This window comes from Tubulanus polymorphus, chromosome 8, assembly GCF_964204645.1.
Source record: "Tubulanus polymorphus chromosome 8, tnTubPoly1.2, whole genome shotgun sequence".
In the NCBI taxonomy this organism is placed as follows: Eukaryota; Metazoa; Nemertea; class Palaeonemertea; order Tubulaniformes; family Tubulanidae; genus Tubulanus; species Tubulanus polymorphus.
The window spans coordinates 6,421,672-6,438,750 of record NC_134032.1 but is presented as its reverse complement, the minus strand read 5'-3'; the positions used below and the strand labels follow the sequence as shown (position 1 = coordinate 6,438,750).

Genomic DNA, 17,079 nt, shown 5'->3' with positions numbered 1-17,079 from the left:
CCTCACTGGTTATATCTTGTAATTCGATCGGGGATTTGAATTTTTGGTATCTTCTTCTTGCTACTGACAATACACAAGGAACCTCTTGGTAATAAACAACCCTCACTGGGGATATCTTATAAACTAATCGGAGAATTTGAATATTTTTGTGTCTTGTCTTCTGGTGAGGATTGGCAAAATGAACCCTTCGATAAGAAACAGCCCTCACTAAGCATATCTTATGATTTAATCTGCAAAATTTTGTCAATGGTAACGGAAATATCAGGGAGTTTTGGATTCGGTGATCTGTAATATCCCTGAGCAATAATTTAAGTTATGTGTCCCACAGAAAGCGTCAGTTAAGAAGAATAGATAGAGCACAGATATAGGAGATTTTATTTTTGGTGCCTTTCTTGTTGTTACTATGGTCACTCCTAGTATGATATCTTGAACTGATAATATTGTCTATTCATTATTTGTAATATTATATTTTTTCTTACTTTGTACACTGTGTGAGTGTAGTATATAACAGAACTAACTACATCCTACGCATATTGTCATCTGTCATTATCATTTATTTCATTATCATTTACATTCCAATAGTTTCTTCCATGTCATCTTCTTTTTCATCCGTGAAACTTATCATTATATCATCTGTCGTTATCGATATTGAATCCTATCATTTGAATCGTTCCTATAATTGTTTACTTATCAATTGTTGCTTATCATTGTTGTTCTTGTAGCGGAATAATTTCATCATAATTCGCACTTGTTTTCGTTATATCTCAATTTATAACATTTTCCCTCATTTCATAACTACATTATCATATATTGTATTGTTCCATGAAATGAATGTTTTAAAAACGTATTTTCGTAACTTTTTTCGTCATTTTCCAGATCGCCGACAGTGTTCATACAGTCCGACTTACTGATTGACTGAGTGACTTGATTCTCTGACAGTTTTCAGTGACTGACTGACTGATAGCTATCTGACTGACCGACTGCCAAATTTACTGCCTGACTCATTCACTGCCTGGCTGAATGACTGACTACCTGATTGATTGACTGCTTGTCTGCCTACCTGACTGATAGCCTTTACTGAATGACTGACTGCCTGCCTAGCTAACTGCCTAACTTACTAACTGATTAAATGACCTACTGAATTATGATTTTTTGCTTTTGTATTACGCAGTTACTGGTTTAACTTACTGAAATTTTAGAATTTACAACATAATTCAAAAACCATAGGAAACCTACTAATAGAAATAGATTGGCAAGAAGTTTTCAAAATTCCATAGGTTTTGTATTTTTGACATATTTTGTCTGCATTTCATTAAGTAAATATGGCTTATAGAAGACCAGCCGATGGGCGCTATCGTGCTCATCCATTCGGTGGTTCAAATATTCTCACAAACGCTCCCAATAATCAACGATCAAATTTTGATGCGCGACACCAAGAAATGCTGCTACGCGCCTGTAATGATGGATCGTCAGGCCATGCCAGAGACGGGGAATACCCGTCGCGAAATACCGGTAATCGTTTTATCGTCGATCATCGAAATCCTGAATTTTCGTCAGTGACTCGTCACAGTGAGCCATTACGCGGACGTTCCATCGAAATGTTGTCGTCGTATGACGGTTCATGGTTGGGAGGCGGACGCAGTAGGTCGCCGTTGGATCGTGTTAGATTTACTGAAACAATGTCGCAATCAGCAACTTCTGAGCCTTCAAGGTCAGCAAATTACGAGATGTCGCATTTTGGAAATTATGAAATGTCGCTTTCGGCAAGTTATGATAAAGGAACTGGAAAGCAAGGTTCGACAAGTTACGATATGGGCCCTGAAATGTCGCGACCAGCGAATTACGAGATGCTGCTTTCTGGAAATTATGAAACGCAGAGATCAGCTAGTTATGATAAAGGCACAAAAATGTCGCATTCAGCAAGTTACCTTAAAAGTCCCGAAATGTCGCGATCCGCAAATAACAAAATATTGCAATCAACGAGTTATGAAATGTCTCAACCAGCAAGTTACAATAGAGGGGTCGAGTTGCGATCTACAGGTTATGATAGAGGTGTGGAAATGATGCGATCGTCAAATTACGATAGAAAATTGGAAATGTCACAACCAGCTCATGACACAACTTACGATACAGGTATGGAAATGTCGCGATCAGTTAGTAACAAAATGCCACAATCAACAAATTACGATAGAAGTACGGAAATGTTGCGATCACCTAATAACGAAAAGTCGCGATCAGCAAGTTGTGAAAAACAAGGGTCAGCGAATTACGATCAACGCAAGGATCATTTGACCTTAACCTCGAACGATCGTGACCATCAACATTTGAAGAACGATGGATGTTCAGCTTCGTTTGATAACTGCGATATTTGGCGACGTGACCCCGGGGATGGGGAAGACTCACGTCGCTCAAGTCCTGACGACAACCCAGTCGTTATCCGTCTGCGCAGTGCAGAACTCGGACGTCCAGTCGAGATTCGCTTGCCGAAATCAGAGATCGATCGTCCGATCGAGCTGCACCTGGATGGCGCGCGCTCTAACGTCCCTCCAGCAGGCGAAGTGGGAATCCCGCGAGAACACGACGTACATCGATTCACGGGGCGAGCATTGTTACAACATGGAACTAGCGACAATCATGATTCCGAAACAACGTCACCAATTGGAGGTAAGATCGATGACAGCGGAAGTCGCTTGTCGAATTACCAGACACAGATCATGGCGGGTATGTCGCAAGGTATGGCGATACCAGTCGTTCAAAACCGCTCCATCGAGACGCCATCAGTCAGTCAGATAAACACAGAACCCGTTCCCGATGGCCGTAAGGGTGGGGCTGTATTCGGTTATCCCGCCGGCGCTGCTACAGGGTTGTTGCCTGGTTTGCCGCTGCAACCTACGTCGATTGGTGCTCCGTTTCGTCATCCAGTTGCGCTTAGCAGTTTACTGCCACTCGGAGTGGGAGGTTTGACTGGTCAGCCCCTTCGTATCGGCTTACCGCCGGCTGGTCGACTAGGGAACGTAATGCCTGCTAGTCAATTTGGGAATGTTCTGACTTCTAGTCGACTTGGGAACATACCACCTGCTGGTCAACCTGGGAATGTAATGCCTGCTGGTCAACTTGTGAACGTACCGCTTGGTGTTCAACCCGGCAACGTATTGCCTGCTGCTCAGCCTGGGAACTTATCACCTGCTAGTCGACTTCGGAACGTACCACCAGCTGGTCAAGCGGGGAACGTAAATAACCCTGCAAATGTAAACCAGCAGGCGGCGATAACTTCAGCATCAATGTCCAATCCTCAGAGGAGTGTGGGCCCGGTGCTACAGGCTTCCGCCGGAGCTCAGCACATCATCAATCGGTTTCAAGGTTCGGCCGCAATGCGACCGAACGAGATCCTCGCTGCTGTGCGGGCGAACGCCACATCACTGGCGTTACGCTTATTGCGACCACCGTTCGGACAATTTCAGCATAATCCGGCGGCTTTACCGTTCATGGGACGAGCTCTACGGCCCGGAGCTTTGCCCGTTTTTATGCCCGGTGCGCCGCCAGTCCTGCCTGGACTTGTACAGCAGCATATGGTGCCCGGATTTCGAGGGCCAATCACACCGATCATTCGTAGCGCGTTCAGCGGGCCTCCATTTCGGCTTCAACAGCCGATGCAGCAGCAGCAGCAACATCATAAGCAGTTGCAGCAGGTGGTGCCACCTGTTGTCACTACTCAGCCAGTGCTATCAGCCACCGAGTCGCCAAAATCCGTGACTGTGCCATCTATAGGTGATGACTTAAACTCGACCGCAGCCGAGCACTCCGGTTTAAAACGGCCGACGTCCCCAGCAGGAACTGCTACAACGGAACCGACATCAAAGATTCCTCGAATTTGACTATGATTAATGTGTGTCATATATTTGTAAAATATAGCTTTTCAAATTTTCCTAATAGATGTATATAACTTTTGCCGATCCCGCATATCCAGGTCGGAAAATTGAGAAAACTTCTGCATTTCGGATGGTGTCCAATTAGAACGAGACAATGACAGTAAATCTCTGGTTAAGTCAGATGGGATGATCGTTAATGTCGACAACTTATCCAAATGATGACTAACTACACTTAGTAAATTTAATTGATGATACATACGTATGTATATAGGGATGACTTCAGTTCAGTAATATGATGACTTATCTAAGACAAATTTCATTTGTTGAATTGTGGAAAACAAATTGGGTGCTGGGACTCAAAAATAGAGATGACTTCAGTTATGTGTTATAGAATTCAGAATTGCGCAGACATGACTTAAGATATATCGAAGACCTTCTTCGTGAGATGCTATAGGCCTATTGACTGTCAGTGATGACTGATGATTAAATTAAAATTGTGTAAGCAAATTGGGACTCGATCATAGAGATGACAACAGTATTGTGGCGACTTTAAAGCTAGTTCGACCATTTTTTTATTGAAGGCCATCATAGAGATAGTATTCGATTGATAGAATGAGAATTTCATGAAATTGACCGAGGACTGATGAGTTATGTTGATCGTAACGTGATGGACCGAGAGTGCAGTGATATATGTACAGTAGTTATTAACGGTGGAATTTAAAAATGGTGATTGCTTTTGAGATTTTTCGTTTTGGTAAGCGTTCGATTACTGTTTCTGGTTTCTTGAGGTCAACCATTTTAATTGTTGTGTTGTTACGTTGCTACGGGTTGTAAGTCAGTTCATTTTTCCTCTTTTCGGGATTCGGGATGGATGATGCCTTATTTGATCCATTTTTTTATCTTAATCGCGGTGTTGGTTATGTTGTAACTTAAATGTTTGTCATATTCTAGATATCTATTTCTTTTTTCTTTGTCATTTTTTCTCATCTTTCTCATATAATACGTGTGTTTAGTTTAGTCTTGGGTAGAAATCTAAATCCGCTTTCTGCTTGTAGATAATAGCCAGGTGTCCCAAAAAGGTGATGTGCGCTTTTCGTCGGGTATTTTCTCATCGATAGACGAACTGAATTTATCGAAAATTTTCACAAAATAACTTCAAGGTGTCCAGGACAAGTCTACGAAATTTCTAAAAGATCAGTCACAAATTGTGTTAAAATATGCAAGTCATATCACTCATGAAAGGACACACATTGCATTTTTCGACGTGATGTTATAAATTTGTGAATATTCGCTTAATGGGTCACCGGCACCGATACTGTGACAATTGAGGATTCCACATATGGCAGGCGAGGCTACGCTAGTTTTGCTAGTGGCTACTCGGTTGCCGTGGTTCAATTTCTTCTACATTTCGGTTAAATTCGAATCAACTTTTCTCATTGATAATTCAATTTCCAGTAAAACTGTACCACACACTCATTGGGAATGGCAATCTTATATATATTCTATGACTTGATTGGCGACATTTCCTTTTGGGAGCCTAGAAATCCAGTTCTAAGCTCATTGGAAATGAACTAATTGTCACTAGGAGTGTATTGTTATGCCATCTGGTGTGTGTTTTTGCCTCATTTGCGACGAAATTTCTTAGATATTTTGGCGACTGTTTAACAATACCCGAAGGTTATTCCATGAAAAATTTTGAATGAATTCGCGTTAACAAGCACTTAGAAAATACTCTTCAAATTGGTTAACTTTTCCAGGACCCGCGATTCATAATTTCCTAGAACTGTATGTTTCAATGTTCTCTGTACTGCTGTATTTTCGCTGGCTTGAATAGCTTGCATGCATCGTGTGTGAGTCCTTTAAAGATCTCGATACCATTTATTTTGACGTGGTTTCGATATTCAAATAAGATGGCTGTCCCAATTATTCCTTTGATTGATGGATGATTTGATTATATGTTTGAATCCCTGACTTAAATCCTAAATTACGTATTTGAATAGATATACTCAATCAAAACTTTTTCATTAAAAACTTATTTATCTCATGTGGGTACAAATGTCGAGCTTTGTGTTGTTTTGGTGGTGGCTGGCATACTGGATTACTACTTATTAATCTATTTCATTACCGGTATTGAATAATGTTGTTGATGTCAAATAGTTGAGAATAGTAGAATTTTATTTAAACGTACTTAAATGTTGTATTGACCCTACTTTCATAAAGGGTTTGTTGTCTGTGTAAGTGATAACTATGTATGTATTGGGGTTTTCAGACGGTACTTGTACGAATGGCTTCCCACTTCTTGTTGATTTAAAAGGTTGACAAATACAAATCCTTCCTGTTAAAAGCTGCTATGGTGTTCAATGGTGTGGCAAGTTGTTGAATTATTTGGACAGTTTGCATAATAAAAAATGCACCTCTTGGCTAGCATTTTAAAATTGAATTTATCAAACAAAGTCTTTTTCAATCAATTTAGTCGCGAATGGCTTGCCTGTTGTTTAATTAGTGAAATTTGCTGAAATTGTTGGTGCCTTGGGTGGTTTGGAAGTTTAAAAACCAAATTAAAGAGCTACTAATCAGTATTTTTTTTTTACTCAGGGTAGAATTTTACCTGTTTTTTTACTTAATGAGACAGAAACTTATATATTTTACAAACTCTTACTTGGTATTTGATACCAACTCGGGGTAGAATTTTCCTGGTTTCACTTTAACCACAGTAAGGGACAGAGTCTGCAGTTCAAAAACTTTCATTCAATAATTGACGCCAACTTGGGGTAGAATTGTACCGGAATCAACTTTACAGCAGTAAGAGACAAAGTCTACTGTATTTCACAAACTCGTACTCAGTATTCGACACCAACTCAGGATAAAATTCTCAGCCTCCCTAAAATCTATAAATCCAGAAAACAGTAGTAGTTTATATAGTAGGTTAGTATTAATTCTACTATCTATTCCCCATGTCTGTGTAAGGGCTGTGTCATGTGTAAGGGCTGTTCTACTATTACAAACAAAGCATTGTCATATACTATATTTGCTATATTTTGCTGTATAGACCTGTTCGTGGCTATAGTATGCTTTTTGTGTAAGTTGTTCATTTACAACCTTGTCTTTGACTGTGTAAGTTGTGCGTTGTCTATCTCTGGTCTGTATTTCACGCTTAGATTATGGATGACTCCTATGAGGAAACCGTAAGTCATCGTTTGAATGATTTGTGTTTTAGCAAGCTAACCTGGTTCTAACAATTGAAGATTAGGTAATAGTACTGTGTTGTGGTTGAATGATAGAAATCATGAGCTTCTGTGAAATTCGTGATTTCTTATAAAATCTGTTAATCTAAACACTACTACCTGTTTACTAATTTACCTGATTAAGCTACTATACTCTAGTAGGGGAAGCTTGTGCTATAGATATAATCAGTTAACCTTCAGAGTACTACTGTCGATTCTTTTGCCTGATGAAGAAACTATTAGCGAAAAATTGGGATTAAATTGGGATTTCAATTGTGAAAACAATTAACCTAAGAATTGTTTCAATATCTGATAGGTACCAGTACTATAAGGGGTCATCCTTCTTACCGAGATGACGTAATTTACCGAGATGAACCGAGATCAACTGAGATGAAATGAAATATAACATATTTATTTATTCCTTATTGATTTTAACATTTAAAATCATATTATATCAGTAATAAATACCTTCTAGAGTCATATTTTTCCAGATATTTTGTAAAATAAATTTGACTTCAAATACGTAATCTCGGTTAGCAATAAAATTTCATTGAATTTGATTGATCGACGATCTCATCTTGGTATAGTTAAAAGTTATTTTTCTTCAAAAATATCCGACAAAATATATAAAATATGACTCCAGCAGGCATTTATTACTGATACAATATGATTTCAAGTGTTAAGATCGATAAGGAATAAATAAATATGTTATATTTCATTTCATCTCGGTAAAATACGTCATCTCGGTAATAAGGATGACCGACTATAAGCGCAAGAGCTGCAATCACTCAATTGATTTGCTCCATTTTTGGGTTTCTATTTGTATTTCTAATTAATTAATTAAGCACTGCTTGCCGTTTGGATAAGTCATCACATACCTGAAGTTGTCTCTATTATTTTTTAGTCCCGATTTATATTTCCAACTCAATTTAATAAACGCAAGTCATTTGGCTATGTTGTCAATAAGATGATCATCATAACTACCATGAATTATGTTTCATTATATTTGAAATAAGGCAATAAAGATGGCCTTGAATATGGGGTTGTAGTCACATCGAAAATTGATGTTATTTTTATTTTTTTAGAAGGTCTGAATTATAAACAAACAAAAACTTTCTTCGTAATTTTCAAGGTCATAATTGACAAGAAGTTTATTTAAGTCAGTCGGGTTCGTAGAAAGGGAATCATTTATGTAATATTAAATTGTTAGAATTGATCAGAGAGGGTTATATAAATCCTTTGTAAAAAGAATCTTTTCATCGGGGAATTCTTTAGACGCTGTCCTCTATATATCATGCAGGTTTTGACCGAAATGAATCGAGCTCGTTGTCTTGAGTTTCAACGCGTTTAGGCACATCTTAGCAAAGACATTGGTTTATACGATTAATCATATAGCAGCAATCTGCTGTCTGTGTCCTGAACGCCTCAGACATTGTGCTGTCGCAGACAATCTACAGTCAAGACCCTTCCCCCCTAGACAATCTTGGCCCATTACCATATAAATGGAGCGAATTTAAATGACATAGTTTCCAGTGCCCTTTGACTGTGCAACTGAGCATTTATTAACACAAATCATTTATCAAAGCATTATCCATTCTCCAAATCGTAATGAGCTGAATTTTGAAAACGGGCATGGTTAAAATTTATGAGAATTTTTTTCGCGAAAATCTGAATGCAAAAGTATCCGTATTAAAAAGCAAAGACTCCACTATGATTGGCTTAGCCGCAGCAGGTGTTCACGTGAGCCCGCTGTAACGTCCACTGTTTTACTTCTGGGTTTTATTTTAAGATTTAAAATTGTATTTCAAGATCGATTACTGTGAATGTTTTTAGTTGATGTGGTTTTTGGGAGGAATGTTTTGTATTTGCACTACAAGAAATTTCATTGGAGCCTATGCCAAGTCCGGGAAAAATAGCTTCTTCTAAGGTCGCATGAATGACCTTGATATGCTAATTAGCCATGTGCACAAACTGAAAATTCAATCAAATTTTATTCTGCAAAAAGATATCAAATCCAATTCAATTTTCAATTATTAAACAAATTTCTGAAAATCAAATTCAATTCAAATCAATCAGACCGAGGAAATAGATTGATTTGAGGCATTCGTTCCTGCCAGCTCCCTATCTGTGTACCGGTACTTATGAAAACACGATTGTGTGTAAATTATAGGTATTGACCCAGAGCTGGGAGTGTATTTTGACAAATATAACCCACAGGATGAATCATTTGCATTTGATGAACAGCTGACAGGCTGGCCGTTGTGCCCCTTGGGGCTCTTGCCTGATCCATAATATAGATTCTATGAGTGAAATTCTTGAGCGCAAATGCGTTAACTTGAATGCTGCAAAGTAATATGAATTCAATTCCATTTCCCATTACTCGAACTATCGGCTAACCTGAACAAAATCATTGGTCCCGTATGATTCAAGTTTTGACGAAAATGCAGAACGAACTTAATGCCTAGGTAATGATTGTTTATCAAAACAATATCTTGCGGGGGCGGGGCGTCTAAAATTGTATTTTTCCAACAGAGATAAACATAATCCGGTTAAGAAAAAGTCTTTGGTTCGAGATCCTTGAACTGTTGGTGGCATTGAGGACACCAGCATAGAATAATATATTCTTATGTTTTGTTACATTTTTGGCTATTCATTAAGAGGGTAGGTCTATAAAACCTTTTATCATTGGCATATTTGATATTTGTGAATACATCGTATTTGGAACTTTTGACTTTTACACACTGTTTTGATAGCATTTGCTCTTTAAGATCAATCTAAGATCATTTAAGGTTCTATAACCAATCTGATAATTTTAGATCATTCTGAGCTCATTATGGCGCGGTAATCAATCTAACAACTTAAGACCAATCTCAAATCATTTTAGTTCTAATGCCAATCTAACATCCTAAGACCAGTCTTAACTCCTAAGCCTTAAGATTTATGACAACTTTTGGTCTGAGGCCAACTGGGCCCTAGCGTACATAAATGATGACAATGATGTATCAAATTTTAAAACGGATTTAATTAGATGATGACATTGTTTCTTATGATACTAGTATGACATTGTTAAGGACCGTTGACCGAATATCTGTAATCTTGTATTCCTGTTATTATGGTATCATATTTTTCTTGATATCGTTTCAGGCTAACGTGGAGAAACGTGAGCATTTGTATAAGATACTCGTCATAGGTGAACTGGGTACGGGGAAGACGTCCATCATAAAACGATACGTACATCAGTTCTTTTCACAACATTACCGAGCTACTGTATCCTTTATTCTGTAAAGCTTCTGGCATTCATTTCCAAACCGCTAGATATGGTCAATTCCAGCAAAGGGGTGCATTTCAGTAAATTTTCACAGTTATTAGGTTCTCTTGGAGGATATTTGTATTAGAAAGTAAACAGTCTAAAGTGTCAGAAATCACAAAGGATTTCATGGAAATGCATCCTTTCTTAACTTCAAAATCCTCTTTTGGATCCTCTATTGTCAACTCATTTATAAAGGATTTTAAAGCAATTTCACTAAATTCTCTTAGCAGAATACACAGCCAAAGAGGCTGTTTTACCATTTTGGCCTGCATTTTGACGCTGTTTTCTCCAAAATATGACAAGGCCATCTCAAAATAAAGTTGTCAGAATGTCCCTTAAGTCACATTAATCATTGATTTTTTCCTCTAGTTTACCTATTGCTCTCAATAGTTGAAATGCGGAACAAATGATATCTAGTATATAGGATGGTGCAACTGAAAAATCAATAAGCAAGTTCATATAACCATTTAGTTAAGGGGTCATTCATTTATTACGTACACATTAGGGGAGGGGGAGGGACCAGTGCAATTAATACTTCATACTAATGCTTAATGTATACGAAAATATGGCCGATTTTGCGTTCATAGGGGGAGGGGGGGTTGAAAAATTCAAATTTTATGCGTACGTAATTATTGAATGATCCCTAACAGAGGGGAGAGATAGAAAGTGTGTCCATCAGTCAAATTTTGAAAGAATTAGCAACATTTTCATTTAAAAATGGCATTGTAGACAAAATTGAGGCTAGATTGAATGAAGGTTCTGATGTTGAACTCCCTGTAACTGTAGAATATGCCGTGGTCAGTAGGTTATATATGAGGCACCACACTTTTATGGCCTTATCCACAAATATATAGAATATATTTTTATTGCTCACAAAAGTACATTTGCTTGGAGCAAAACAACAATACTACATGAATGTCAATACAATACAATATCAGAAACAAAATTCTGTTTTCTGCTTTTGGAGTTTTACATCTGATGATCTAAACAAATCTGCCGGTACAAATTTATGTAATTGTCGGTTATCTACAAAGTATAAGCTAAAAAAGGTCAAAATCAAAGGCTAAGATCAGGCAAACAGATATAAAGTGAAATTTGTCACAACAACTCGCATATTACATTTTGTGCAAAGGCTGTCCGCACGTGGGACACGGTTATACCTCCCAGTTTCAATAGGTAAGCGGTGGTTCGAACATCAAAATCTACAAAGGGTTATCCTTTAAATCGTCTGACAATTGAGTAAGATAATTTTCAAATCCCCATTCCGTTTGAACATTTTATATGAATCAGTATCGAATCAATACTAGAAATGTTACACTGATCCCTCCAATATTGAATAAATTTGTCCTTTAATCGTAGTGACAGACTTTGCACTACATAACCGGGGTAATGCGGGATTTGGTTGTACCAAAAATGCCCAAGACCATTTGTTATTAGCGTGTTTTGGATAAAAACTATCCAGTTGTGGCGGCAACCATGTTCCACAGACTTAAGTATCACCTATTTCCTAGTAATTATCGTCGGAATACGGAGAAACGGGTTATTTTTACCATGACAAATTGACAATCAAATGGCGAAAAAGCTAATTTTTGGATTGGAAAAAGTAAATTATTCATTTTTATAGCTACCCTTACTTATTTTGTATCATTGCTTTGCAAATTTTTAAAATAAAATGATAACAACAAAATTTTGATTTTACGAATGATATTTTAATCATTACCGTTAGAAGATGTTACGGCTTCAGAAATGCAGTTAATTGTTGCAGTGATGATTATCAGAACTCGCTCGTGTGTAGTAACAGCTGTCTCCGAAAGTTCATAATGCCCATAAGTCACAATCTCTATAATGAATAAAACTTTTATTTTAAGCTGTAGTACCAGAAATAATCGTTCAAATATTAATTATGTATGAAGGTCAAAATATCATTGTGGTATTAATTGCCAGTTGTTCCAAAGATATACGTTTGAAATTTCTAACTTTTTATGAATAACCCATCATTGAAATTACATGAGTTTATATAGGCCTAGTTATTTTAGAAATTACATTGTAATAAATTTCACTCTTATTGCAGTGATTGTGATATTTCTAAGTGATTATTATTTGGCTTTAATACTTTATCACAGTAGTATTCAGTATATTGCTGGGATAGCATCCCACCGTCACATTTTTTCGTCCCATAAGTCACACTGCTTTTGGCCATATCATCAGATGAAAATTGAGATAGATATTGTAAACTAACAAACTAACAAAAGTGACTCAAAAATGGTGGTCAGGGATGGTCCTATCAGTCACGCTGACTTTTAAGTATCTATTGTACGAGAATGGAGCTAGATAGTTCAGAAAACTTTGGATTGATTTTTGCATTAATGGTCATTTAAACTTAGGCAATAGTGACATCAAGTAAACTCATGACATTAAGTGTGAATTAAGCGCTGTGAATTAAGTGTGAATTAACAGTTTTCCAAATAGTCATCGCACCGGAAAATATCATGCAAATACATGTTTTTATATCAGAGTTCAATGAACAGCTTTGTCCGTTTCAACCCGGGCCTGGTTGGTTTTCAGGACACCATAAAATGTTTCATACCTATAATAAAGCACGAGTAAGTCGGATCACCTGGGATCATCATTTTTGGTCTGACTTGCGCGTATGCCAAGTTACAGGTATTCCAAAAGTTGCTGATTTTCCTATGAGAAGTTCCGCGTATGTAAAGAAAGAACTCTTAAATGTGATAAATACCCTTTGTTTTCATTTTTTAGGAATAAATAGAACATTTCTCTATGAAATTGATCCAAAATTATTTTTAGTAAATAGATAATTTGATTTGATTAGAAATTGATTTCGCATAGCGTGACATAAATCCTATTCAAATGATACGTTTGATAATCGGGTATGAATCTACCAGCCAAAATGTCAAAGGCATGTGTACTATAGCCAACTCATTTGCATCGGAGGGCGTAAGAGGACGATGAACACCTGTTATTTTGTTCTCCGCTCTAAGCATATTGAATTAGTATGATACGCTCCGCCTGTTCTGCCCGCACACAATTATGTACACGTACTGTGCTAAAACTTTTGACTTCGCGTCCATGGTACTACCAAGCTTATCACTTGACGATGACTTGATCAAAATGAATCAAATTGATATAAAGTAACTTGTGTGTGCTAAATTTCACTGACAATACCAATAAAGTTGTGCTGTCTATGTGTTAGGGAGGCATTCGGTTAAGCCAGATTTTGATCCAAGTTAGACGTACTTAAATGTACAACAATTTCTCAATTGGACATAGATATATTATCCAAGTCCGACTTATGAAATCTGACTTAATCACATTCTGTACTATCTAATTCCCAAATCGAGCAGGACTTCAGAAATTAACTGACATATGTTTATATCCGAGTCAAGCATATCCGTACTCTTTTGTTCTTCAATTTACCTATGCATATTTGTAAGCGCGACCAATTGCAAATTTGTAGCCCATGACATGTTCTATGATTGTGGTGAGTTGCAAGTCAAATGGTTTCTGTATCTGGTTTATGTACACTAGGGGGCATTGAATAGCTGAATAAGATGGTATTTCCACGTATATTGGTAGCTATGCATATTTTGTAAGCACAATCACTTACAAAATTGTAGCTCCTGACATGTACAATTGTGGTGAGTTTCAAGCTCATTAATTTCTTTATTTGTTCACCAGGGGCATTGCATATTGCATTTTGAGCATTTCAAACCACCTGGCGAGGATATGGGCCTTGGACCGGCAGTTGCTTTCGCTTTCAAAAATCAGTTTATATCAAAATATATGGGTCTCTAGCCGAAATACCAACAAAATTAGTTTTTTAGTGTGGGTATACTATACTTTTAATTCCTTGACTGATGCTGTTAGATCGGTGTTGATTTTGCCCTGAAAGTGATAAACTGGGACGCAGACACAGTTGTACGGTTACAGCTATGGGACATTGCAGGTACGTATATCATTCTTATCTCTATAAACAGCAGGGTTCTCACAGATCAGGGAATTCTGACTCTTACCTTGAAAAGTCTGGGAATTTGAATTTTGGTGTCTTGTTGCGCTTTGCACAAGGAACCTCTTGATAAGAAACCGCCCACACTGAGAATATCTCACGATTTATTCGGGGAATTTGAATTTTCGGTGTTTTGATCTTCTTGCTGGTGACGAATGACGTAAGGGACCTCTGATTAGAAACAGCCCTCGCTGAGGATATCTTATAATTCAATCAGGGAATTTTTGGTCACAACACAGGTCAGCAGAATATCAGGGAGTTTTTAATTCAGACTCCACAATATACCTTGCCATATCAGAGCGAATATGGCAGGTTTTGGTTGGTTTCTACTCAGGCCCGTGCCAAGGTTTTGTCGCTTCGAAACTAAAATGCGGATATAGTCGAAAAAGCGTTTCATAATTTATTAACTCGCGGACAGTTCTGAGGTACCGTGAATTTTATGCCGGACCATTCGAAATATCTCGTGCTATGTAGTTATCTCTGAACACGCTATGAAACGACCAATACAGTGATCTCCTACCATAAACTGAATAAACCAAATGAAGAAACCAATTCAATCTAACAAATCGATTGAGTTTATTTGTTAGATAAGCCGCTTCGAGTCTCAAATTAAAAATCCTCCATACATCCACTTTTTGGTTTACCTTTGTCAGCGATATGAGGTTGGCATTGAGCCGATTCATGTAAAATTGCGGAACGTTTTTTTATGTGAGCATTTTTTTCATTGGTTCTTGGCTTAAACAACGTATAATCGATGCGATTGAAGACATGGCAAACCTCCGTCGATGTACACGGTCAACTGAGTTAAAATTCTACAAAAAACTGTTTTTGGCGGGAAAATTCTTAGCTCTCGCGTATAAAATTGTAATGACCTCGATTGGGGGGCGTCGTCTCTATGAGCGAATGGGATTGGCTGTTTTTGGGATATACGGGGAATTCTGACGCTACTAAAATAATTATGGGAAAGCCATAGAATGGCGTATGTTTCATTGGACTAGGTGCCGTATACGTGCGAATTTTAAATGCTCATTGCTGGTGAGGATGTAATTATTTCACATATCCGCCATAGGTATTGTTTCATTTTAATACCCGGTGATTGTTTTGATTGACATTGAAGTGTAAGCGAACATTCGTTTACACGAGGCCTCCACCTGTGGGCGCAGAGTGCTACACGACACACACACACACAAGCTCGTACAGTACACTACTCAAGGTGATGCTGTAACGCGTGCGCGTTTGACATGAAAATAGGCTGAATAATCGTAGCAGAAGATGAGCGCTGTGTTTTCCGTTTGATAGAATTTGTAATAAATTGTAATTTCTTGTGACCTGAAAATATTAAGCAGCAATCTAAAAGAATAGGTCGAGGTCTGAATATAGTAGTCGTAAATTCCAGGATTTAAAACGATCTAATAACCGATTTCTTCTGTACCGGTATTTTAACTTCCGCAGCCAACATTGGAAGAGGTTTCCATGACCCAATATTCAGCCACCCTCTGATATGTGACATCATATGAATTTTAGGCCATCCCATATTAATGGTTTGCCGTAACCTGACCGACCCGACTTCAAAGGTACCGAGTGAAAACTTTTTTTCTGGGATTTATTGAAATAAATTTTATTTTTGATAAAAACGGCCGACCGACCCACTGCCTACGTATGAGCTATGTATTATATATGTTTGAATTCAAGTGTGCATCGTGTGAAAACATGCCTTGTCAATGTGGCCTAATTTAAGTTTTCCAGGAAACTGGCAGTGTTCCAATAAGCTCCCATTCATTCTCATAGTGACTTTATCAAAGCTGGTAACGTAAAACCGCGCACATATTCAATGTGCTGTTTCATTTTTAACACAGAGATGACGATCTGGACGAAGTTATAATTTTAGAATAATTCTCGAAATCTACGCTATTAGACAAATTTCCCGTGCACAACGTAGATGAGTTTTGCGATATTGTTTCCATGTAAAAAGGTGAGAAATTTTTTCTTACCTACCGACTCATCCTGAAAAGTTGAGTCGGTGTTACGGCAAACAGACAATTATTTTGGGATGGCCTTATTTGAATATTTTTTTTCATATTGTGAAACATATTTTTTTGGAAAATATAAAATGATTTCCCTGCCACGCCTACCTGTACCCTACAAACTTTTGGACGTGGACCGTAACCAAATGTATATCTTTGGTCTTATTTGACTACAAAATAATTCTTTAAGAAAGATAAAATACAATATAAACTTGTGGAACTTTGAAGTCACGAATTAAAAAGATTTTTGAAGCAATGCCCTTACTCCAAACAACCTCTAGCTTTCAAGGTAAACCACACTTTGCCCATGGGGAATTTATTTCGTTCCTTTGTCAACTTCTTGAAGTATTTTGACTTAAGTGGCCAAATCAATGTGCATGCGTTTGTGAGGCGCCGTTGTAGAAAATATCAACGGATCAGGAGCATGTAGTGTTACTTCGTTGACAGTAACTACGGGAGGTTGAGTATATAAACAATGCTTGTACTATGGGTTCGATTGATCAATATTTTCTGCTGCGGCCTCGTGGAATTACCTTGTAATCAATGAAAATTGCTCTTGGGACGCAAAATTTACTTCATTCTATCCGATTTTTCGTTATGAACGATCCCGTTAAAACCAATGGAA

At 37.6% G+C, this 17,079-nt stretch overlaps 1 protein-coding gene across 2 annotated transcripts in view; it reads left to right on the top strand.

The window, feature by feature from the left end:
• Positions 1-17,079, top strand: part of LOC141909599 (ras-related protein Rab-32-like) — a 31,079-nt gene that overhangs the window by 4,165 nt on the left and 9,835 nt on the right. Inside the window, exons 1-3 of one of the 2 annotated variants that reach the window (XM_074800096.1) lie at positions 6,984-7,054; positions 10,238-10,360; positions 14,292-14,370. In XM_074800096.1, the coding sequence (XP_074656197.1) occupies positions 7,031-7,054; positions 10,238-10,360; positions 14,292-14,370 (226 nt within the window). In that variant the 5' untranslated portion in view covers positions 6,984-7,030. Of the gene's footprint in view, positions 1-6,983; positions 7,055-10,237; positions 10,361-14,291; positions 14,371-17,079 lie in introns of those variants that run through there. The other variant, XM_074800097.1, reaches the window with a different exon arrangement.